This window comes from Genypterus blacodes, unplaced genomic scaffold (assembly GCF_046128005.1).
Source record: "Genypterus blacodes isolate CSIRO-AG114 ecotype Tasmania unplaced genomic scaffold, CSIRO-AGI_Gbla_v1 ptg000129l_1, whole genome shotgun sequence".
Taxonomy (NCBI): domain Eukaryota; kingdom Metazoa; phylum Chordata; class Actinopteri; order Ophidiiformes; family Ophidiidae; genus Genypterus; species Genypterus blacodes.
Window position 1 is genome coordinate 556,676 of NW_027466931.1, and position 23,325 is coordinate 580,000.

Below are 23,325 nucleotides of genomic sequence, written 5' to 3' on the forward strand. Positions count from 1 at the left end.
TCACCGGTGTGTAATATGTGGCAACAATTGTAACACAGAGGATTTCACATCAATTCTGTGACAGAAAAGTTTTTACAACAAAATAAATTGTTTTCCTGCTTACTCTTTGCAGTGTACTACCCTTTATCCTTTATCCTTTATCCTTTATCCTTTATCCTTGGCTGCTATCAGCTGCCTCATCTCACCTCACCTCACCTCATCTTATCATATTGTGTCCTGCAAATGACAAGGGATCAGGTGAGCCGGGTGGCGACTGGACTAGTTTAAAGTCGCAATCATTGCAGTTAGTCTGCCTTCATTTCACATTTAACTATTGTGTTCCTTGGGAACATCTAGAACTCATAATTTAGGGATCATTGAGTTCAGATAAAAAGAAAACATTAGGAATTTCAAAAAAAAAAAAACATCCTTAAAATATGACACATATGCGCACTGTTACACTAGGCTCAAAACATATCAATCAACCCATCATACACAGCCATTGAGGCACCTGGCTGTTAATTAAGTGTCTGAAAACACATCCAACTGCTATAGCGTGAATATGAACATTATGCGAGGGTTAAACTTATTATTCATCTTAATATTTTCACAGCAAAAGGAAACTCGTCACAGGCGCTTTTACTCCCAACCCGTGATCCGACATGTGCATACATACTTCTTCTTCGTTTTCTCCGTATCGGACTGTAAAGTTTGAAGTTATTGCTACATAACCTCACCCACCACCCCTTACTTACCTTAACTCACAATTTCATAATTTTGAAAAGCACGTCTTCTTCTTGTCAGAACCGCGGTGGGAGGTTCATACGCCTTCCACGCATGCGTAGAAGGTACTTTGTACCCGGAACAGTTCATTTAATGCTGTCAGTGAGGAAGAAGCGAGTAAACAGTTAAATTACGCAGAACAAGTCAGATCAACTTAAATCAACTTAAATCCTTCGTGTGCGTTCATATTAAGTCTTTTTAGCGACTAACCGCTGTCCTGTCCGCCTGACGTTTACTGGTAACATGAAGTTGACCGTTTTTAGCCTCTTTTGGGGATTTTGGGGGATTTCCAGCTACAGTTCGTCCTCCACCGCAGGTCAGTAAGTTTCTCTGCTCCTGTGTAATGTCTATAACGCGTCGATAATACTAACACTCAGATATTACTTTATAAACACGTGTCGTTGAGGTGAAACTTTCATTAGATGATTTACTGTACTGTAAAATACTGTATTTCCTGTAAAAAGGTTACATTTGTCTCTCAACACGTTATACAACCTTTCTCTGTGCATTACATTTATTACAGAAAAGACGATGAAAGCAAACTTTTCTTACGATTCATGTGTTTATAATTGCCCTACTCTGGCTTGTTTTGGAAGATTATCTAAATAAAATGAACTTTATGGCATAAAGCCAACCTTAAACTGACACTATAGCCACAGCAATTGGCAATCATCACTCCTAGGTCTCAAATCTCAACTATGTATAACTTTGTATGTATTTGCATGTCCATAGGATGTTGCCATGGTAACTCTTTGTCTCATATGTCATGACATTACAGGAGCCAAGCCAGTATTGTCACCTCCAGAGAAAGCCCTGACTGTCTACGGAGTTGAAGGCAGAAATGTCACCTTCCCTTGTTCGATCTGCGCGTCCCTCCAAACCTCACATTTAGTGGAGTGGTGGCGGGAGGACCGGTCATCCCAGGTCACCATGTTCGTCCTGCGTGATGGTCGGGAGCTTGTAAAGGATAAGGCACAGGAGTATGTCAACAGGACCACCATGCAGAAAGATGGAGCTTTGACACTTTCCAAAGTCAAACTGCAAGACAACGGCACATACAGGTACAACACGTGCTGAAATCAAACTGGATCTGATAGGCATCGTCCTCAACCGTTGATTGATATGTTTTGTACATTTTTCTTTCTTAAAGTGTTTTTTCTTATTCTCGTGTAGAGTTTCCCTGAAAGGGCGAGACGGATTGGTTCAAAAATATTTATTCTCTCTTATTCTGGGTAAGAAAAACTATTTTATTAGAAAGACTACACCGGATTATATACAGTAGATTCTATAAATGTATGCAGGTGATACACATGCAAATGTGACCTAATAACTTATCTTGTAAGAAAAAAGCATTCAAATGTTCTAACTTCTGGAAAAATACTCATATTAGTACAACTTTAAAACATGTCCACAAACAGAAACTAGAAGGCTCTCAGAGAGGTCATACCTCTGCCAAGGCTGAGCAGCTTTCCAATTATGTCAATCAGTGATGAAATTTAAGGTTAATTTTAGGTTATTGATTAGACAATGAGTAGTTATTAGTTTTTCCCTGTCTCCAGTTGAGGCCTCAAAGGTGTCGCTGACCATCAGGCCCAACTCTGAAGGTGCACCGGAGCTGCTCTGCGAGTCTATAGGCTGGAGGCTACAGCCGGTGAATTCTGTGCTGGACGACCAGAGAAACGCCCTCACAGCTCAGACTGTCAAATGGACCGGAGAGAGTGACGGACACTACTCTGTCAACGCCACAGGTAAGTACATCAACTGGTACCGTAGTGTGAATTGACATTCGCTGTCCCCAGAGGATGAATCTTGAATGACGTGCCCTTTGACATTAGGTCAGTGCTTCTCAAATAGGGGGGCGCGGTGAAATGCCAGGGGGGCACGCGTGTGACCCCATGGAACATGCACGGCGAAACTACCATTTGCTTTTTCATTGCAGTGGCGCTTTCACGTCTACATGTATTGTGCCATTTACTCTCATTATTAGAGCATGCGCAGGGAGTATTAGCTCCTCTGCTGTGGTGTGGGGTTTTTGGCACCAAGCATGCGCACACACACCACAGAGCTGAAGATATGAAGCACCGAGCATCCGCACACACACACACACCACAGAGCCGGAGGCAGCACAGAAAACAAAGTGGAAAAATACTTAACAGGGATGAAAAGAAAGGCAGAGAGAGACAGAGAGATAATGAGACAGACAAAAGTCTCCCGAAAGCTAAGACGAGGAAATATGTGGAAGCATATGTAGCGCTTGGCTTCACTGTGACTATGTGGGAGACCAGGAAAGACCGGTGTGTTTACTGTGTCTAAAAATGTTGGCAGCGGACAGCATGAAGCCAAAAAAATTAAGGCGTCACTTAAACACATCACACCCCAACCACGCTGATTAGCCGCTATTATTATTTATTCATTTTATTTAAGTTTATTTTTCAGTATCAAATGGCTCAATTAGTTGGTTGAAAAATGTTTGGTATAGTTTAGTAAAATAGTTTACACAAGGATTTGATTTTGTTGAAATTAAGGCAAATGTATGCACTTTAAATCTTTCCTGGTTCACACAAGGTTAATAAAGTTATTCCAGTGGATCTATTTCTTTCTTTTGTCTTTTTCTTTTTCTAGTTTTCCTTAACGTTAATAAGACAATAATACAATGTCATGCAGAGGTGGACTTGTAACAATTTTATAGGCAAATTATACTATTTATCGTCGTGGCAGAGGGTGGGGGGGTGCAAAATGTTTTCTTCTTCGTAGAAAACAATTGAGAAGCACTGCATTAGCTCAACTTAACTGCAAGGTCTGAATATTATTGTCTTCATGCTATGTTGTAGTCTAAAGCGGTTCTTGTTCCGTTGTCTCAGCTATAGGAAATGGGACTTTGATCTGCAGAGTGGGGATACCAGATCTGAACCTGTGGAGGGAGAGCGAGATCAGTTTCAAAGGTGAAAACGACTAAAATGGGTTTTTAGAAGGTTTTAGTTTTATTGTGAGAAGAAATGACAAACTAGGTCGTTCCCTTACCAGGTTTATTTGACACATTTTTCAAAATCATCTGTACATTTGTAAATGTGTGTAATTACTGGGAGCAGCAATCATTTGTTATCATTTGTAGCGGCATCATCAATGTAGCTTCCAATTCTGCTAATTAAAGCGTTAGCTTGACGCTTCTTCGGTAAAGAGAGAGGGATGTCAAACAACTATACGCAAATTAACCATCCCCGCATTCCCCAGACAGGTGCGCAGTAGCTAACTAGACTGGTTTCCCACACATTACAAATGGAATACAAATGAAAGCTTATATATTATATATATTAAGTTATCCACAAACATTTTAATTACTAAGAATGAGAAAATAACATGTTACATGACCGATGCTATTGGACTGTAATAGTAACTGTAAATACTGTAAATATTCGTCGAATTGCTCATGAATCATCAAACCAAGAAAATCATCAAACTAAGAACTTGAATTATGACCTACTGTACTATTCAGCCAAACAAACTGATCGGTAGACATCAGGAGACATAGGGAGTAAGGTGAGAAGAATGAGAGAAGAAAGGAGCGCGATATGAAAACGCTCTACTACTAAATGTTTTCCTCTGGATCTTTGGAATAACAAGCAGGCCTGCTTGCTGGGCCTGCTGCTTGCTCCGGGCGATCACGGGCGCAGTAGTTATTTTTTTTAAATACCTCAAAAGTCCTTGAACGGCGTCACGCTGTCCACATCATGGCTTTCCATAAGAATGACACGCTCCTCTTCCGAGATGTATGCGGCTAACGCTCCTGAGACACAGGAAGGGGCAGTCAGTAGGTTAACATGCATGTTACAACTTTGACTCTTGTCCAGTCATGCCACCATCTAAATGACATGAATAGATAAGACTCTATTCACATATACTTTAGTTTAAAGGTATTCTTCACCAACACTACAGATCACCAGCGAAAGGCAGAAAGTCTTTATGTTCGCTTCTTACTTGCTTTACCACACGTTTCATGTTGGATTAGAACTAAAACAATTAAGATGAGACTAATGCTTAGTCTAAGGCAGGGATTCCCAAAGTGTGGTTTTATTGCACCCCTATTGTAATGGCATAAGATGTGATTGCATGACATTAAATGGTGCTTACCGTTGTAATCTGGAGTATCTGGAAAACAAACACACATAGTTTGATAAATTCACTGCTTCGCTATTGTACTCCAGGTAAGTACATCAACTGGTACCGTAGTGTGAATTGACATTCGCTGTCCCCAGAGGATGAATCTTGAATGACGTGCCCTCTGACATTAGGTCAGTGCTTCTCAAATAGGGGGGCGCGGTGAAATGCCAGGGGGGCACACGTGTGACCCCAGGGAACATGCACGGCGAAACTACCATTTGCTTTTTCATTGCAGTGGCGCTTTCACGTCTACATGTATTGTGCCATTTACTCTCATTATTAGAGCATGCGCAGGGAGTATTAGCTCCTCTGCTGTGGTGTGGGGTTTTTGGCACCAAGCATGCGCACACACACCACAGAGCCGGAGCCAGCACAGAAAACACAGTGGAAAAATACTTAACAGGGATGAAAAGAAAGGCAGAGAGAGACGGAGATAATGAGACAGACAAAAGTCTCCCGAAAGCTAAGACGAGGAAATATGTGGAAGCATATGTAGCGCTTGGCTTCACTGTGACTATGTGGGAGACCAGGAAAGACCGGTGTGTTTACTGTGTCTAAAAATGTTGGCAGCGGACAGCATGAAGCAAAAAAAAATAAGGCGTCACTTAAACACATCACACCCCAACCACGCTGATTAGCCGCTATTATTATTTATTTATTTATTTTATTTAAGTTTATTTTTCAGTATCAAATGGCTCAATTAGTTGGTTGAAAAATGTTTGGTATAGTTTAGTAAAATAGTTTACACAAGGATTTGATTTTGTTGAAATTAAGGCAAATTTATGCACTTTAAATCTTTCCTGGTTCACACAAGGTTAATAAAGTTATTCCAGTGGATCTATTTCTTTCTTTTTTCTTTTTCTTTTTCTAGTTTTCCTCAACGTTAATAAGGATACAATGTCATGCAGAGGTGGACTTGTAACAATTTTATAGGCAAATTATGCTATTTATCGTCGTGGCAGAGGGTGGGGGGGTGCAAAATGTTTTCTTCTTCGTAGAAAACAATTGAGAAGCACTGCATTAGCTCAACTTAACTGCAAGGTCTGAATATTATTGTCTTCATGCTATGTTGTAGTCTAAAGCGGTTCTTGTTCCGTTGTCTCAACTGTAGGAAATGGGACTTTGATCTGCAGAGTGGGGATACCAGATCTGAACCTGTGGAGGGAGAGCAAGATCAATCTCACAGGTGAAAACGACTAAAATGGGTTTTTAGAAGGTTTTAGTTTTATTGTGAGAAGAAATGACAAACTAGGTCGTTCCCTTACCAGGTTTATTTGACACATTTTTCAAAATCATCTGTACATTTGTAAATGTGTGTTATTACTGGGAGCAGCAATCATTCGTTATCATTTGTAGCGGCATCATCAATGTAGCTTCCAATTCTGCTAATTGAAGCGTTAGCTTGACGCTTCTTCGGTTTTCCCCGTCCTCATCCACATCATCCAAAACTCAACAAACTAAAACTGATATATTGCTGTTGTTACAAATTTGAGGCAGAGGTAAAGAGAGAGGGATGTCAAACAACTACTACGCAAATTACCCATCCCCCGCATTCCCCAGACAGGTGCGCAGTAGCTAACTAGACTGGTTTCCCACACATTACAAATGGAATACAAATGAAAGCTTATATATTATATATATTAAGTTATCCACAAACATTTTAATTACTAAGAATGAGAAAATAACATGTTACATGACCGATGCTATTGGACTGTAATAGTAACTGTAAATACTGTAAATATTCGTCGAATTGCTCATGAATCATCAAACCAAGAAAATCATCAAACTAAGAACTTGAATTATGACCTACTGTACTATTCAGCCAAACAAACTGCATTCAGGCACCCACAATCTTCCTTGGTGTTTGTTGTCTTCAGGTGACTTTCGCCATTCATGGAGTGGATCCAGCTGGTTTCTCCTGGGCGCCGTTTTCACTGCCGTCGTCTTTGCCGTCGTCCAGCTGTTTGTTACTCCTTTCAGGGGGGCGGTGGCCAAACTGAGACTTGGCAGCTTCGGTGGCTCCGTTGAGGTTGAAATAACAAAACTTTAGCAAATTTATTCATTTAAGTCCCTATATTTATTAATTCCCGTTCCTGTCTTGTCTTGCAGAATTGTCTGAGCTCGCCGATCTGTACGAAAGGTAGTTAGTAACAGTAATTCTGATTATTTCTTACTGTATTTTTGAGTTTTAGAAAGAATTGAGATCTAACAAAGTTTATCCAAGTAATGGATGGATGGGTGATGTTATTTGTCACACGTGGACTGTAGAATTTGTTCTTTCTTATTGTGATAAAACATTTCTATCTGTCTTAGTCTTCTTTCTGTCCCCTTCCTCCAGGTAAGTCCTACTGTCTTTACTCGGCTGACAAACCTATCCACCTATCTTATCTAAATAACAATAGCGAAGCAGTGAATTAATCAAACTGTGTGTGTTTGTTTTCCAGATACTCCAGATTACAACGGTAAGCACCATTTAATGTCATGCAATCACATCTTATGCCATTACAATAGGGAATAAAACAAATGAAACGGACTACATACACAAGTGCATGTGTATGTGAAAGTCAGGAGGGAAAAAAACTAAAATGAATGGCAAAAAATACACAAATACAATTTTATTATGTGACGTGTCTGTTTCAGAATACGAAGACATTGCCAAGATAACACCGACCGGCGCCTCTGACAGAGCTCAGCAGCAGCACACCAAAGCTCAGCACCAGCACTCCACCTCATCCCATGCTTATGAAGGACTGAGTGGGCTGGAGGTCTCAAACCAGTTGGCAGGCAGAGACCCGAAGCTCATGACGGAGTACCAAGATGTCACCACTGTAGGAAACAGTGAGTACAACAGGACTACATTTATCAGTACTGCACATTTCTGTTTTAGTTTGACATGAATTAAATCTGCACTTTAAATGAAGTTGGACTTGATTTGATTTGATTTAAAGAGTTGTTGCCTTCAGTGTCATCACTGTATCCTGTTGATCAAATATCCCACTGATCAATACCTTAGACCAGCGGTTCCCAAACTTTATTTGCGGCGCACCCCTTCTACGTCCCAACCGGGTTGACGCACCCCTCAAAAAAACGCAACAAAGCTTTGTTTTATCGCCATATAAAGAGGGGCTTTTGACTTGTATTGCCATGTTTCGTATACAGGTGACGACGGAGATAAGAAGGCTTTAGACGTTTGCTAGAACCTCACCGCACACTACGCACTGAGGCTTTGGGCAATCCGTATCGCCGATCCAAGTGAAACCCAGACCCAGATAATTTTCATCATATTTCCTTATTTTTTCCCCGTCTGGTGTTCACCCTCATCACCCTTTTTTTGGCATCTCCTTTCCTCCTCTTCGGTTTCCTCCGGCGCATCATTTCCGTTCCGATCCGTTCCTATCCTCTCCGTCTCTGTTGCCTCCAAATCCTCACTCTCTCTTGGTCCCTCTCCTCCTTCATGACTAACAACTTTGTCATGAGACGTCCCACTTGACAGTTTCCCTGATTTCAGCAGATTCCAGTTTAGCATATTTGAAAGAATTAATTAAACGAGTTAGCGCATATATCCTAGCTAGTCTACAAACCTAGTAACCTGGAATTCCAGGTAACTAGGTTAGCCAATCAGAAAAGAGTATTCCATCGAAGCGGGAGATAAAAACTAATAGATGATTTTGATTTAAAATAAAAAGGATTACAAAGGAAATGTTAATTGTTCATGTTTTTATTGCACCCCTGGGGGTGCGCGCACCACACTTTGGGAATCCCTGCCTTAGACTAAGCATTATTCTCATCTTAATTGTTTTAGTTCTAATCCAACATAAAAACGTGTGGTAAAGCAAGTAAGAAGCGAACATAAAGACTTTCTGCCTTTCGCTGGTGATCTGTAGTGTTGGTGAAGAATACCTTTAAACTAAAGTATATGTGAATAGAGTCTTATCTATTCATGTCATTTAGATGGTGGCATGACTGGACAAGAGTCAAAGTTGTAACATGCATGTTAACCTACTGACTGCCCCTTCCTGTGTCTCAGGAGCGTTAGCCGCATACATCTCGGGCGAGGAGCGTGTCATTCTTATGGAAAGCCATGATGTGGACAGCGTGACGCCGTCCAAGGACTTTTGAGGTATTTAAAAAAAATAACTACTGCGCCCGTGATCGCCCGAAGCAAGCAGCAGGCCCAGCAAGCAGGCCTGCTTGTTATTCCAAAGATCCAGAGGAAAACATTTAGTAGTAGAGCGTTTTCATATCGCGCTCCTGTCTTCTCTCATTCTTCTCACCTTACTCCCTATGTCTCCTGATGTCTACCGATCACCCCTCTGGCTCTGGGCACCACACCCTTGAGTGTGGGGTCCACGGGCCAGCTGTTTTTCAGCTCCATGGCTGTTTTAGTGACGGACGGCTGCATCCATGGACGAACGCAGGGGTGCCCCACAACCAGGCTCCGCGGCTTCCCCTCCCACTCTGCCTTCCATCCCATCCTTCATGGCAATCCCCCGCCCTTCTGCAACATCCTCTGCCACCTGCATGGATCGCTGCCCTAAGAGAAAGACTTTATTTAGAAGTACATTCCTACTGTGCTTAACCTTTCTGTCATCCTTCTCTCTCTCTCTCTCTCTCTCACTTCCTCATCCCTGTCCTGCATGTTGTTCCCATCCATGACTTAATGTTTTGTCCTGCATGCCTTTGCACCTCTGTATAATCCCACTGGAAGTTCCTATTGCACACCCAGCCATTCGTGGAGAGGGAATCTCTCATGGAATTGCCTCTCCCGAGGTTTCTTCCTTTTTTCCTTATTTATCAAGGTTTTCTCGGGAGTTTTTCCTCGTCTTCCTTGAGAGCTTTGGGCTGGGTCGGGAATTGTCCTAATGTTGTGGGTCTGTAAAGCCCTTTGAGACATTGTATGTGATATTGGGCTATACAAATAAACTTGACTTGAAACTTGACTTATGCCAGCATTAACCAGCGAGAATTATGTTGGTTCAGGAGCAAAAAGTATTACATTTTGGAAAATCACTGTCGTTTCACTTTTAAGAATGTAAACCCATCATGCTCTGAGCACAAGTTTGAGTTATTACTGAGTAACTACGAGAAACCTAAATGTGGTTTAGGTCATGATGTTTATTAGTATTATATGGTATTTCTCATAGTATTTCTTGTATTTTATGGTAAGTTTCTGAGTATTTCAGTTTGGTCAAGTTTGGCCCGTTGTGACCTTTTGATGTCAGCTTAAGTATCCACATTATATTCATTCCTACATGACTGTGACCTGTTTTTTTTTTCGTTTTCTATGATTTCAAGCAGATTTTGGCATTATGCCATATATGGGTTTCTCAAACTAGTCTTTTAGCTACACTTACATCAATTTAGCTACAAGAAGCAAACACTTAACTTGAATAGAGCCCGGTCATGGAGACAAAGTTGGCATTAAAACCTGTGTACATTGGGTTTTTTTAAAAAGCGTAACAAGGCTTTATGTGCTTAAACTCTGAGCCAACAGGGAACAAATCAGATCAGTTTCGTTTGCCTGCCGATGCCTACAGGATCTGGTCTGCAGTAACGCTATTATCTGTTTAACAAAATTATGCCAAAGTGACGTGCATTAGGAAAGCTGACAAAACATCATATAACAATGAAGGTAACTGGAAAACCGTTCACATTTACATTTCTATTGCGTTAAAAACAACTCATTGTTTGGAGTTTGTCAGTTCTATTTTATTGCTTTTGTTGGACAAAGATCTGAAAATGTGTATTAAGTATCTTAGAAAAAATCTGAACAAAAAGAGTACCAACAGGTTTCAGGAGCACAAAACTCATGAAGCCATTGTTGATAAATTATTGATCATAGAAACTTTGCTGTATTTATGGGTGTGATGCATTTATTTCACTTCAAACTGCATAGATTTTACTGGAACTTTCAAAAATGTAGAGCTATTAGCTCTGTTTTTTATTCTGACACTAAGTTACAGTGTACAGTGTTTTAAATACAAAACTGTCATTTGCAAAATGTGAACAATTTACAAAGAATAAAGTGAGACAAAGTATATAAGCGGAACATTTGTTCTGCACTTTCTATTCTCACGGATTATCAAAAATCTGTAATCTTGCAAAAGAGTCAAAGCTGCCAGCAGACACAAACAGCCAACAACAAATGCTGTTGACGTTATGTTGTTATGTGTTATTGTTTGACTGTATTCTATGGTTTGTGCTTCCTTTGACTTGTGTAACAGGTTGCGTTTACAGTGCAGTCTTGGTTGTAAACGTTGCTTTACACCTCGGAAAATTTTGGGAATTTAGTTGGAAAGTTAGTTTGGAACTATGGCGGAGGTCAAATGCTGAAAAAAGAAATTTCAAGGATAAAACAGAATTTTGAAAAAAAATCAACATGCTAGGTCAATAAACATTTTGAGCAACACTTGTTATGAGGATATGAAATATTACTAATTTTTTCAACAAATATTTCAACCTATTTCCACAAAATTCTGATTTTTTTCTGTAATACAATTTTTCAATAATACGTGGTACAATATTTTCATAATTTTTTTCTCACCACTTTATTCTCGTATTTTTTTCAAAATATGACTGTTCTCATCATACTTTGACAAACCCTGACGGTTCATGCATGTTTGACACATGCTCAGGTTGTTGTTGGTTATGTCACAGTTTCCGCCCCTTTGTGGCTCTTCATGTGTGTCTTCAGACTGTGGCCCTGCGTGAATGCTTTGTTGCAGATCGAGCACTGGTACGGTCTCTCACCATTGTGGGTCCTCATGTGCACCGTCAGGTAAAACTTGCGAGCGCATGCTTTCCCACAAACCAAACACACGTAGGGTTTCTGTCCTGAGTGAACTTTCAGGTGGTTGTCCAGGTGAGTTTTGCGTTTGAAGGACCAGCCGCATTCCGAGCATCGGTATGGCATTTCTCCTGTGTGGACCCTCATGTGAATCGTCAGAGTACCTTTGGTGGAAAACCCTTTGCCGCATTCGCCACAATTGAATGGTTTTTCCTTTGTGTGTGTCCTCATGTGGATCTGCAGCTGCTTGCTTGTCAGGAACATTTTGCAGCAAACGTCGCATAGGTATGTTCGATCTCTCTCTGTGTGAATCTTTTCGTGCGTTTTTAGAGTTCCGAGTAGTTTGAAGCCCTTCCCACAAACATGACAGCTGTGCCGTCTTTCCCCCGTGTGCGTCAACTTGTGGCGGTTTAGCGATCGAAGGTCGCAGAGGGATTTGCCACAAATGCCGCAACGGTATGGTTTCTCGTCTCCGTGGGACCTGCGGCGAGCTTCCAGCTTTTTATCAAATAGGTGATGTGAGGTGTATGATTTCTGTGGACGACTCGCTGCGTGACGCCGCTGATGATTTTTCAACGACAACTTCAGGGCAAATCTTTTATGACATGTTCGGCATTCATACGGTGTCTCCCCAGTGTGAGCAGCCACGTGCTCTGTGAGGCTGACGATGGACAGCAATGATTTACCACAGACGTGACAGTCGTGTGTTTTCTGGTGACCCTGGAGATGATTCTTCAACGCCTCTGCAGACTCCAAATGTTCTCCACACACTCCGCAAAGACTTTGAGGATCACTGTCGTGACTCCAGGCATGTTTGATCAACATGATGTTGGACTTGTGCAGATACCCGCACACTCTGCAAGCTAGTAGTTCGGCACTGTTCTCCGTCTTTGCAGAGAATTTTGTTCTTTTCACCTCAAGGCTGTAAACTCTGGCTCGTCGCTTTGTTGTCATCTTAGCTGAACGGGCTTCAGGTTTTCCCTCATTGTCACTGCTAATGCACCCTTCAGTCTGAGCCTCTGAACGTCCAGCAGAAATGGCTTGAATGGACATTTGTTCCAAAGTTCTATCGTCTTCTACGTCATAGGTTTGCTCTGATTCCATCTCTCCGTGCAATTGAGAGGTTTTGTCCAGAACATCCAGAATGTCCACTGCTCTGCGATCGTCTGCCTGCTGAGCGAGGCTGCAACGGGAAACAGAAATAAATCCCTGCATGCATACCTTCATCTACTTTATGTGCAGGCCTGCTTGCATATTACCTGCTCTGTGGCCTGATTTCATCATCTGTCAACTCAGCAGACGTAGACGGAGCATCTCTGGCGTCATCTTTCCTCTGCAGAGGAAGAAGCTCTGTGGTGTCTCCTGTCTGGAGAAACAAAAAGCAGTTGCAAACTTTTGCAAAAATGAAGGTGAGTCTTAAACAGACAGAAGCCAGGTACTTCAAATCAAATTCTGGGTGATTTGTACTTGGAGAACTGCAACCTTACCTTCAATCTAATGTACAGGGTTGGGTACTTTCCTCTGGTGGACCTGGCGTACTTGCAGATCTCCTCCGATGTCTGCGGCTCCACTTTACGGAGTCTCCTGGTTTTGTCCAATGTAAAAATGTCAAAGCACCCAAAGGAAGAACCTCCAGCCAGCTGAGGGAAGCTGGACCGCAGTAGGTCCAGGAGGTCTGCTGCCCCCTGCAGGCCACCAGGACATTTCAGCCTTTGCACCGGGCACTTCTGAAAAACTGACAGAGACAGCAACACTCTCAGTGGAAGTGTGGCAAAACTGATGCCATATAAGGTCTAACCTGCCACGCCTACTACTGTATAAACTCTACGTTAATATGAAGATATCAACCTCACCGTTCTTTGGGAGGATGTCACTCTGTGCATCCTGCAGCATGCAGACTCTGAGGTCCAAATGTTTGTCAGCGTTCCCCCTCTCAGACTGAACTCTGGGAGGACCCACAACATTTTTAATTAGTTTTCATTATCTACAGAGTTTTCTAAGGCATTCCATACTAAGGTTTTTCCATCTGTGACTTCAAGGGGAAAAACAGGAAGAACCTAAACAGTCAGGAATAACACAGGAACATCAGCTTACAGAGGCTGCGATCTGTATAACAACCTTGGGGACGTTTGACGACTTGAGTCCTTCGGGTTCTTCTGACATCTATGGAGGCTCAGCGCTGTCTGCTCATCCTCACCATCACCACCCTCTTCATCAGCATGGTTCTGAGTGTCCACACCTGAACAAAATATAATTGTACACAATGGTGAAGATGCACGTAAGCCTGTACAAGCACAAACAGAAGTCAAAAAAGACAGCAGATGGAATAAATCATCCGACAAATTGAATTTACTCCTCTACTTGAAGTAGTTTTAGATGAGTTGTTGTTGAATCTGAAAAATGTAACAATAATTCCAACAATTACAATAAAAAGTAATTAAGCTGCTGATATTGCTTTTACCTATGTATCGAATGTATTATTTTGGGGGCCGAGGGATAAAAAACTATACTCAGGTATTTAAAGTGCGAGTTATATTTCGTATTTTCTTTCGTTGTATTTGACAAAGTTAATAGAGTAAAAGGACATATTTTAATTCGGAAGACATACTCCAGTACATTTCTCCAGTCTGACGCAGTTGCATCTTGCATGGACGCCATTATGATCTGTTTTACGTCCCCGCCTCATCTAACGGCGCAGAAACACCAAATGTAGCTGCAGCTCGGCTCGCTGTCGCGGCCAAACATTAACACACACAAACACACACTCCTCGACTATAGGATCATTCAGTAGTGATTTTCTTTTTGATATTTAAGCCGTTATTGACCCTCTCTGTGGAGCTTGACGCGGGGAAGCAGAGCCTCCAGCTGCCTCCTCTGCCGCTCCATCTCCTGCCTGCAGCCCGACGCCTCCTCCTCGTACCCAGACACGGTTCGGTCCACCGCCGCTAAGATTTCTCGGGCGGCCGCTGCGAGCCTTTCGGCGATGAATCCTCTCAGTGTGTCGGGTTTAGACATTTTAATCTCCCGGCGGCCTGAAATTAAATAAATTCAATCGATTTTACCGGAGAGATCAGTTGTCTCCTGGCATTGTTTACTAGCTTACATCCGGGTTCGTGTGTTAATGTCATCCGCATAGAAACGCAGATCATCAAAGGTTCCACTTTCACCGTTATCAAAAATAGAAAAATACGTTGGTGTTTGTTTTGTTGTATTTGTTACTGGTCCTAATGGCGAGGAGGTTTTTCGTAATCGTGAGACACAATCCAAATATTTTAAGATGAAAGAAAGACAAATGTGAGAGAATCTGCCCAAATATTCGGCTTTTATTTGCTAACAGAAATCACACCTTTATCTGTAATATTGATTTATATGAGAAAAAGTGTGTTTGGTTTGGACTGTCACTGTGCCTGGCTAACCTCTTATCTCTTGACTTTCCAGGACCAAATAAATCCACCTGTCTAACCTTTTCAGTTACAGTTCCACCTCAGTTTTATATAAAATAGATTTTGTATTTTAACCATTATTATTATTAATTTTTACAGATAAAACAAATCATTGAAATATGTGTGAGTTTTGTAAATGAAATCGTTTTTCCACTGTGGTTATGAATGACTTGATTGATGATGATTTGCAACTATTAATAAAACTCTTTAGCACTGCTTCTTCTCCTCCTCTTCTGTTTTCCTCCCCTCCACCTTCTCTCTCTCTATCTTAACTGGCACGCTCGACTTCCTTGGCTTCTTCTTCGGCACAAGGTCACCCGACTCATGCCAGGGCTGCTGATTGGATGGAGGGCTGACGCAAATCTGTCCTCTTTCTTGTCTTCCTTCTGTAACCGAGTGGCTATGAGAAGTTGGAACAGCAGGGCCTAGTGAGGTGTGGCAGACTTTTGTTTTCAGGCTGGTGACGGGTAGAGCACTGTGGTCATGGACGTGAAGGCGAGGGGGCGGGCCATGGAGGGGGACAAAATTGTGGGCGGGGTTCCAAACGCTGGAGTGTTCTATGGAGTTGAGGTGATGATGAGGGGAGGGAAGAGGAGGAGGAGAGTCTGGGTTAGAAGGTGTGTCATGCAGGTCACCATGCTGGATGTGTGTGTGACCATTGACACTGTTCCTTAGAGTGTGTATGTGTTGACACAGTGTGTGTCTGTTGTCATTTTGTGTCTCTATGCGCATGTGGTCTCGCTCTCTTTCCATGAGCTTGCTTGTTCCTGTGTATGCGTGACAGTGATCAGGATGTGTGTAAAGTTGCATGTCATTGTGTTCATCTCTAATATCTGGGCGTGGTTTGGAGTTTATGTCCGTGTGTACATTTCTGTTGGCGCCTGTGTGGAGCCGTGGGTTCGGGTTTGCGCTGTGTCGGTTCCGGCTGCGCAGTGAGCTAAACACCATGGTGCAGCCGACCACTGTGCAGCGATGTTTGATCTTTAGGTGGACGGCATTGTAGTGGATCTTCAGCGTTCCTACACAAAAACAAAGCAACACGACATTTTGTTAAAAAACACACAAAAAACAATGCATTGAATCTTAATCTTAATTTAACTTTAAATGTCCAATTTCCAAACCTTTGTCATAAAAGCTTTTCCCACAAACGCCACAGCAGACCCTCCCCTTCCGACCTCCTGAGGGGGAGGGGAGGGAGCAGAGTGAGGAGGGTAGGGGACGGAGAGAAGAAGAGTAGAGGTGGCAGAGTGAGGAGGAGGAGGAAGAGGAGGAGAAGGCTGGGAAAGGGCGGACGCAGGAGGAAGAGGTGCCGTGTAGTCTCTGGACAGTTAAAGGACACGTGGAAGAGGAGGAGATGGGAGAGAATGAAGTAGAAGTATCCTCTTTGGCCAGACCCCTGTGCGGGTTCAGCTCCTTGTTAGTATGGCTCTGTTGCCATAGCGACCAAGATGCGTTCGGTCCGTCGGGGTCAGGTTTGATTTTAATGGCTGGTTCGTTTGCTGAGTGTGAAACCAAATCGCTCACTCGTTCTTGTCTTTCTTCCTCTTGCTGCAGCATCTCTCCTGGTATCTCATCAGGCAAACCTAGCCACTGCATCAGTTTAGTGGGCGGGAAGACGTCCTGGCACACACAACAAATATGACAGAAATGTTGACAGTGTAGGTTTCAAGGAAGCAAAGTAAAGGAAAAAATTTACAAATATGACATTAGGCTGCAGAGGATCAATCACCTTAGTGGGCGGGACCAAATAGTGGAAGGCAGAGCTTTGAATCTGAAATGGGAGGAGCAGAGGAAGTCCACCGGGCAAGTTTTCAAAATGGTGGATGATACCGTTGTTTCTCTCAAAATGGCAGACATTGGTTGCCAATCGTGATTCTCCTCTCATGTTCTTGAAAATTCCTTGAGTTCCCAGAATTCCCCCGTTCTGCTCGGCGAATGTGCCTCTGCTTGACTGGTAGCTTTTCAGGGCAGGGCTCAGCCGTGGCTTGGTGAGGTGAAAGGCGGTCGCCAGGCCCCGCTTGGACATCAGCTCGACGATTGGACGTGTCTCCCCAAAGCGAAGGAACTGCTCGAGAACAAGGAGCTCTTCATCAGGAGTCAGCATCAACCAGCAGTCCAACACTTTACCATCTGAGGACTGGAGAGAGGGAGAGAGAGAGAGACAGAGAGAGAAAGAGAGAAAGAGAGAAAAAGAGAAAGAGAGAGCGAGAGAGAGAGAGAGAGAGAGAGAGAGAGAGAGAGAAAGAGAGAGAGAGAGAGAGAGAGAGAGAGAAAGACTATGTGTAACATCGTAGTGGTGTATGAACATGTGCATGTCCCTGTGTGTGTGTGTTACCTGCAGCATGTATCCTCTAATGTAATCAGTTAGACTCCAGCCCAGGATGTTGAGTATGTGACTGACCTAATCAAACCAGAAAATGTGTCAAATATTAAATACTATTTTTGTCCAAAATGATTTTCATTTAGTGTTCTAAATTTGCATTTGAGAGAAAAAAACGTTTTCTTTATTTATGTTGCATCCCAGTGACATTTAAATTACAAATATTTGCTCCAATTTCACTTTTTTAATCCTTTAATCCTTTTTTTAAATATCCGAATATTGAAATGGATAAACAATAAGCATTTGAACTTTGAGTGTTATTGTCTAATTTCTAGAATAGTCTTCAAACTAATTTAACTTTAAAGAAGAATGTAAAACTGTAACCAATATATTTGTATTGGAAACAGGTTTGACCATCATCATTAACAATGTGTCAAATTATTGTGTGTGTAACTATGAGTACATTGTATGTGTACCTGTTGTGCAGTCAGAACGCTGTACAGTCGATCCAGTAGAATCTTCAGTTGAACAGGAACGGCTTGAGCTCCATACAGGACCAGGGAGCTCAGGTCAAACACCGGACCGGGAAGAGCCACCTCCACTGGGCCAGAGCCGGAGGAATGATGGGCCTGGAGCTGAAGCTTCTCCAAAGCTGGAGACAAGGAAGAGGAGGAGTAGTACTGAATTATATTATAAAGAAGAAGGAAAAGGGTCAACCTGAACCAATGAAACACAACTACAAGACAACACACCTGTGTGTAACAGGAACAGATGTGTGTGTATGCAGACAAGACAAGAGAAATTGACAGGTGTGTGTGTGCAGATGCTCTCTCCAGATGCTCCCGCTGATGCGATGACAGCGACTTTTGACACAGTGTCACTGTGGCGACTGAACACATCTGCACTGTGTGTGTGAGTGCATATGTATGTGTGTGTCAGCAAATGGGTGAAGTCCAAATTTGTGTCAAAGAGCAGACTTTCGTTTTGATATGAACTCCCTCAACTCCCTCTGGAAAATAACTGCAGCAACACAGACTCTGAGCTACTGTATCTATGCAAGGCTCAGGATTTACCAATCGACCCTTACAGAAATGTCCTCTGACATGCTTGTTTGGTGACGCTGTAGGTTGTGCATCAGCTTGTTGTCTTTCGGGCTCAAATAAGAGTAAGGATTAGGTTATGGTTAAAATCCAGGTGTGCTTGTGTGTGCGTTTTACCGTGTGCGACCCAGCCGTGTCCGCAGTGATCACATGACCTGATTTGGATACTTCCTGGTTTGAAACACGCACATCCACAGACTGTACACCTGATGGACAGCTGGAAACAAACAAACAGTGACAGCTCTTATTTTGGCGGGGTAGTGTGGTTAAAAACAAGCTCATTTACTTAGGTATCTAACATTTGAACCCCCAAAACAATGACTTAAACCCTCACCAAACATGCACACACACACACACACACACACACACACACACACACACACACACACACACACACAAACACACACACACACACACACACACACTGTACCTCAGCAGTATCTGGAGTCATCCTCATGTTTCCTGCAGCCAGGACAGAACCAGATATCCAATTGGTTAAATCAAACTTTGAATCACTTCGATTTTTCGACCTGATAATCAAGTACACCAACCCTGAATATTAGTAAAATTATTGATCGCCTGAGATTATTCATTACTGTTGAATTTATTGTTTTTTCCTTCCCTTGTAAAATTTAAAGTGTTTAGCCATCTGGGTCCTGAAGCATGACAGGGAGATAATAAAAACTACTGATAAAATGGTAAAATGATAAATATACATAAAGTTATTATATACAATATATTGTAAAACAGTAATTGCATAAAAATACTATTGATATTAATTTCATTTTACATACATATAAAATAAGAGATATTGGTATGAGTGCTTAGCATTCACAAAATAATTTTGATTTATTTGTTATTGTCTTGCTGCAATTCTTTGGTGAAAAATACACCATATTGACTTTAGGTAATATATTATATATTATATTTAATGTAAACTTACCTGTCAGGAGGACACTGCATTTATTTTTCTTCTATTTTCTCCCTCTTTGGTCTCCGTTTCCTTTGTTCATCTCATTCTCTCCATCTCTTCACTGTGAAACTCCACTTTTTTCTCTCCTTATATGCATCTTCTCTCTCTCACTCTCTCTCTCCATGTCTTTCCATCCCATGGCTCCTCCCAGTTATTGTGCTGAACTGATGTGATTGGATGAGAATTAACATTTGATGATGGTTGATTGGGAGAACGAGAATCTTCTTCCCTTTTCTCTTCTTTTGTCTCCTGTCAAAAAGTGTTTGATAGTGTGTGTGTGTGCGCCACCGCTAAACTTAGCTTACCTTCAGATTTGAGATCAGTGACATTTCCAGAATTGAAAACTAAATATCTATAACAAAGTTTCAATAGTATTTAAAAAAAATGTTCTGTGAAATGATTTGTCCCTTGGTTACTATGGTTGCACGTATCAGCACCAGGGATTGAGTGTTTATTTCTGGTTCAATTTCATAAATGGAAATACAAATGAACAGGTGACAGGAAAGATTCAAACCTTTTTCAAAACTTTTTGTTTTCATTTCACCTGGGAAAATACGGTTTCTAAATTCCAAAACATTGGCGGGATTTCCATGGCCTTACAAACTTAAAATAATGATAACGTTTTGTAGTATTGTCAGTTCGTTTCAGAGCTACAAAGACTGATGTTGGATCAGTTTTAGTCACTTAAACATGGTCACAACCACAATCTCCTGACTAACAGTAAGTGCTGGAATGTTAAAAACAGGAAACATAAAGATTAGAAGACTTAACATTCAATATCTGTCACACCACTAAACGGTTTTTTTTGATAAGCTACATGGGCTATTCTTCATTCTTAGAAATTGGTAAACTTTTTCTTCAAGTCAATGCTAACATTAGCTTTCTTTTCAACAGTAATGGAAAAGAATAAATGGGAAAGTAATGTGTGTGTCCTTGGCGTGTCCATCATCCTCTGCGTCCCCCGGGAAACTGCTTCCCTCTGGGAGGAAAGTTCCCCCCTGAGGATCCGATTAAATCAAGGTGACAGTAGGGCACCTGGCCAGCCGCCACACACTCAAACAGAGATATGCACAGACACAAACACACAAAGGTTAAATGAATGATAATATTCACTGCTTGTCTCTCTAAACTTTTCACTCCGTCACATTTGCATCAGCATCATCTCCATCTTGTAGCGTATGGTAGGTAGGTGATTTGCATTTAAACTATCGATGAAACTCTACCAGGGTTACATTGTCCATACATTTAAATGAATTTTTTACTAATTATAATATTACGCTAAGAAAAGGAGTCCCATTTTGTGACTCTATGCTAGCCTAACACTGGTACGTAAACAATCGCAGCAGAGTTGTGCCTCCTAGCTAGCCACATAGCAGCATTTTACATTTTACATTAATTGCACAATGTTGCAAAATGCTAGAATGTTTTAGGGAATGGTGACTTCAACAAATTTTCCTTCTGCTCTCCTCTGAAATTACCTGCAAAGCTCCTCATATTGTCTCTCTCTCTCTCTCTCTCTCTCTCTCACACACACACACACACAGACACACACACACACACACACACAGAGCGAAGGTAGGCTGTTGGACAGGATGTGTGTCTGCTGGGAGTGTGAGGACCTGTTTTCTGTTTTGATGCCGTACTAATTAGAATATCAGACGATAACACTGTGTGTGTGTGTGTGTGTGTGTGTGTGTGTGAGAGTGAGAGAGTGATCGTGGCATTCACTGACACACTTCCCTGCCAGAACCTCTCGGGGTTAGTTGCGTTTGAAATGCAGTAGCGGTACCACCTCCTAACTGTCCTGCGCGTGTGTGTGTGTGTTTGTGAGTTCTTGGCCCGGTTTCCTCTAAGCTCATCAAACCAGATCACTCTTTGCTCAACAAACACAGACAGAAGCGGGAGGAGAGGTTGCGTTTAACTGACCCCTCAATGCTGAAACACAGAAAAGAGGTCCAGGCCGACATTAGAACGACTTTTCTTGCAATAAACAGACAAACCGATCCATGACTTACGATAAAGCTTCCAGAAGAAATTAAGATGCCAAAATGTAAGGCCGAGGGAAAAGTGAAGGGGTAAAACGAGTCGAGTGGGATTAAAGGAGATCACCAATGAAGTTGACAGCTCATGAAAACATCTTACACAGAACGACCTCAGTGTATGTAGAAACATTGCTAATTTGACCTCTCGTATTCGTAATCTCATTCAACGCCACGCAGATCTCCTGACCTTTGCTAAGAGTTGGAATGTAGCAACTAAACACGACTCCACTAGTTTGTAGACGTAGCTGGACATTGGAACGAACGCTGCAGCAACCAAGTTCGTTGTCGCAATGAGAATCAAGTTGCCTGGCAGTTGGGACGTGTTTGCGCTCATCTTTCGCTTTGTTTTCCCCCCTCTGTCACTTTCCTGCCATTTGTCGCCGCAAATGTCGGCTTCAAGGGCTCTGCAGGTGGAATTTACATGAACGCTCCCAGTTTAAAAACATTTTGGGAATCTTTGTCCCCACACGCATAGTCTGACTTTATCCATGTGTGTGTGGGTGTGTGTCCTTTATCTTCCTCAACCCTCTCTCCACAGTCCCTTATCCCACCCCTCTGTGTGTGTGCGTGTGTGTTCCCGCCCCCTTTTAAATCTGTGTCGTTACACTGAAGAGCATCGCTTTTTGTAGTGGGTCCAACTTGGCATTGTTACAGTCACTGTGTGGGAAAGTGTGTGTGTGTGTGTGTCACAGGTACAACTAGGACAGCGAGGGGGGGAGGGGGGAGAGAGGAACAAGGACTCCACTAAGAAATACATGAAAAATAAAGTTTTAGAAATAAAATTCTGTGAATATTCATGAGGGAGACGGAGAACAAACGAAGGACAAAATTATTTATTCTGTGTGTTTCTGTTGTGTTTGTTTATTCAATAAATTATGTCATAAATAAGTCATTCCTTCCACTGAGAATTCCTGTTCCAGGTAAGCCTGGAATGTTTTAGTTTATTTATTAACCTCAATTACTTTTAGGTTTGGCATCTAACACGCATCTAGACATTTAATGAAAGGACGCCACTTTGAAAATGTTAATCTTGTTAAACTTCAGAGACGAGCGCAGGTTTTGAGACCTTTCCTCCGGTCCAACAAAGTGACGAGATGCAAGTTCTTTTCACCTAGTCAAAGTCCATCAAGGTTCCAGGAACACTGCGTCAAGTTCCTTCACATCAAGCGTGGAAATAACGTTTTACTCCTCAGTTACTGTGCAGAGAGGTGATAATGCTGTAAACTCTGTTAACTCTGATCTAGATTCAGATTCTAGTCTACTCTCAACTAGTAATCGCTCACAAACTGGAAGCACACTTCATTGCCAGCAACTACCAAACAGTGTTCAGAAAACACTTACTTTTATACCCTAGACTGGAACATCATAGGAACCACCCATAGCAACTGTCTACTACTGTATAAAATGGCTGGAACATAGTAGACCCTGTTCTAGCCATTTACAACCATTGTAAATGGCTGATCCTTCTGTTTCCTACCTTACCTAGACCATCACCTATTAAACTAAAAACACCCAAGCAACAACCTACCTAAAAGCTGAGAAAGCCTTGCAACTAGATATCTGATTTGCAACCACCTACATATCTTTGCAACATCAATCATTTAGCAATACCTAAGGAAAGCATAAGAATGTTTAACTCAAGCACCAAAACCTGTAAATTGGAACCTTTAAGCCTGCATAACGTTTCATGAAAAACTTGTGTTTGTATACAGTATTTGTCCCAGGGTCGATGATAAACCA

At 42.0% G+C, this 23,325-nt stretch overlaps 2 protein-coding genes across 10 annotated transcripts; one reads left to right on the plus strand and one right to left on the minus strand.

Annotated features, from left to right (window-relative positions):
* Window positions 1-826: 826 nt before the first annotated feature.
* LOC143010740 (butyrophilin subfamily 2 member A2-like) lies at window positions 827-9,860 on the plus strand. Of its 5 annotated transcripts, none has more exons than XM_076163254.1 (11): window positions 827-1,078; window positions 1,541-1,823; window positions 1,936-1,994; window positions 2,322-2,510; window positions 3,624-3,704; window positions 6,032-6,106; window positions 6,798-6,949; window positions 7,030-7,060; window positions 7,365-7,382; window positions 7,561-7,758; window positions 8,948-9,860. In XM_076163254.1, exons 1-11 carry the CDS (start codon window positions 1,006-1,008, stop codon window positions 9,037-9,039), a joined length of 1,251 nt encoding a protein of 416 aa, XP_076019369.1. In that variant the 5' UTR covers window positions 827-1,005; the 3' UTR covers window positions 9,040-9,860. The 5 variants fall into 5 exon arrangements, with proteins under 5 accessions (XP_076019369.1, XP_076019372.1, XP_076019373.1 ...); XM_076163258.1 differs by having other exon boundaries at window positions 828-1,086; window positions 1,570-1,823; XM_076163255.1 differs by lacking the exon at window positions 8,948-9,860 and adding an exon at window positions 8,080-8,659 and having other exon boundaries at window positions 828-1,078.
* A 982-nt stretch (window positions 9,861-10,842) lies between these two features.
* LOC143010734 (uncharacterized) lies at window positions 10,843-14,811 on the minus strand. Of its 5 annotated transcripts, none has more exons than XM_076163240.1 (6): window positions 14,533-14,811; window positions 13,826-13,946; window positions 13,561-13,652; window positions 13,195-13,442; window positions 12,967-13,073; window positions 10,843-12,890 (listed from the first exon to the last, which is right to left on the minus strand). In XM_076163240.1, exons 1-6 carry the CDS (start codon window positions 14,720-14,722, stop codon window positions 11,567-11,569), a joined length of 2,082 nt encoding a protein of 693 aa, XP_076019355.1. In that variant the 5' UTR covers window positions 14,723-14,811; the 3' UTR covers window positions 10,843-11,566. The 5 variants fall into 5 exon arrangements, with proteins under 5 accessions (XP_076019355.1, XP_076019354.1, XP_076019356.1 ...); XM_076163239.1 differs by having other exon boundaries at window positions 13,802-13,946; XM_076163241.1 differs by lacking the exon at window positions 14,533-14,811 and adding an exon at window positions 14,316-14,524 and having other exon boundaries at window positions 13,802-13,946.
* Between the last annotated feature and the right edge of the window lie 8,514 nt (window positions 14,812-23,325).

Excerpts from the sequence above, each read along its gene's own strand:
- LOC143010740 (XM_076163254.1), top strand. The coding sequence starts at position 1,006 with ATGAAGTTGACCGTTTTTAGCCTCTTTTGGGGATTTTGGGGGATTTCC. Across the intron at positions 1,995-2,321 it reads TTTATTCTCTCTTATTCTGG|TTGAGGCCTCAAAGGTGTCG; the intron begins GTAAGAAAAACT and ends CCCTGTCTCCAG. Across the intron at positions 3,705-6,031 it reads GAGCGAGATCAGTTTCAAAG|GAAATGGGACTTTGATCTGC; the intron begins GTGAAAACGACT and ends TCTCAACTGTAG.
- LOC143010734 (XM_076163239.1), bottom strand. The coding sequence starts at position 14,722 with ATGTCTAAACCCGACACACTGAGAGGATTCATCGCCGAAAGGCTCGCA. Across the intron at positions 13,653-13,801 it reads TTATACAGATCGCAGCCTCT|AGTTCAGTCTGAGAGGGGGA; the intron begins GTAAGCTGATGT and ends GGGTCCTCCCAG. Across the intron at positions 12,891-12,966 it reads GAAATCAGGCCACAGAGCAG|CCTCGCTCAGCAGGCAGACG; the intron begins GTAATATGCAAG and ends TTCCCGTTGCAG.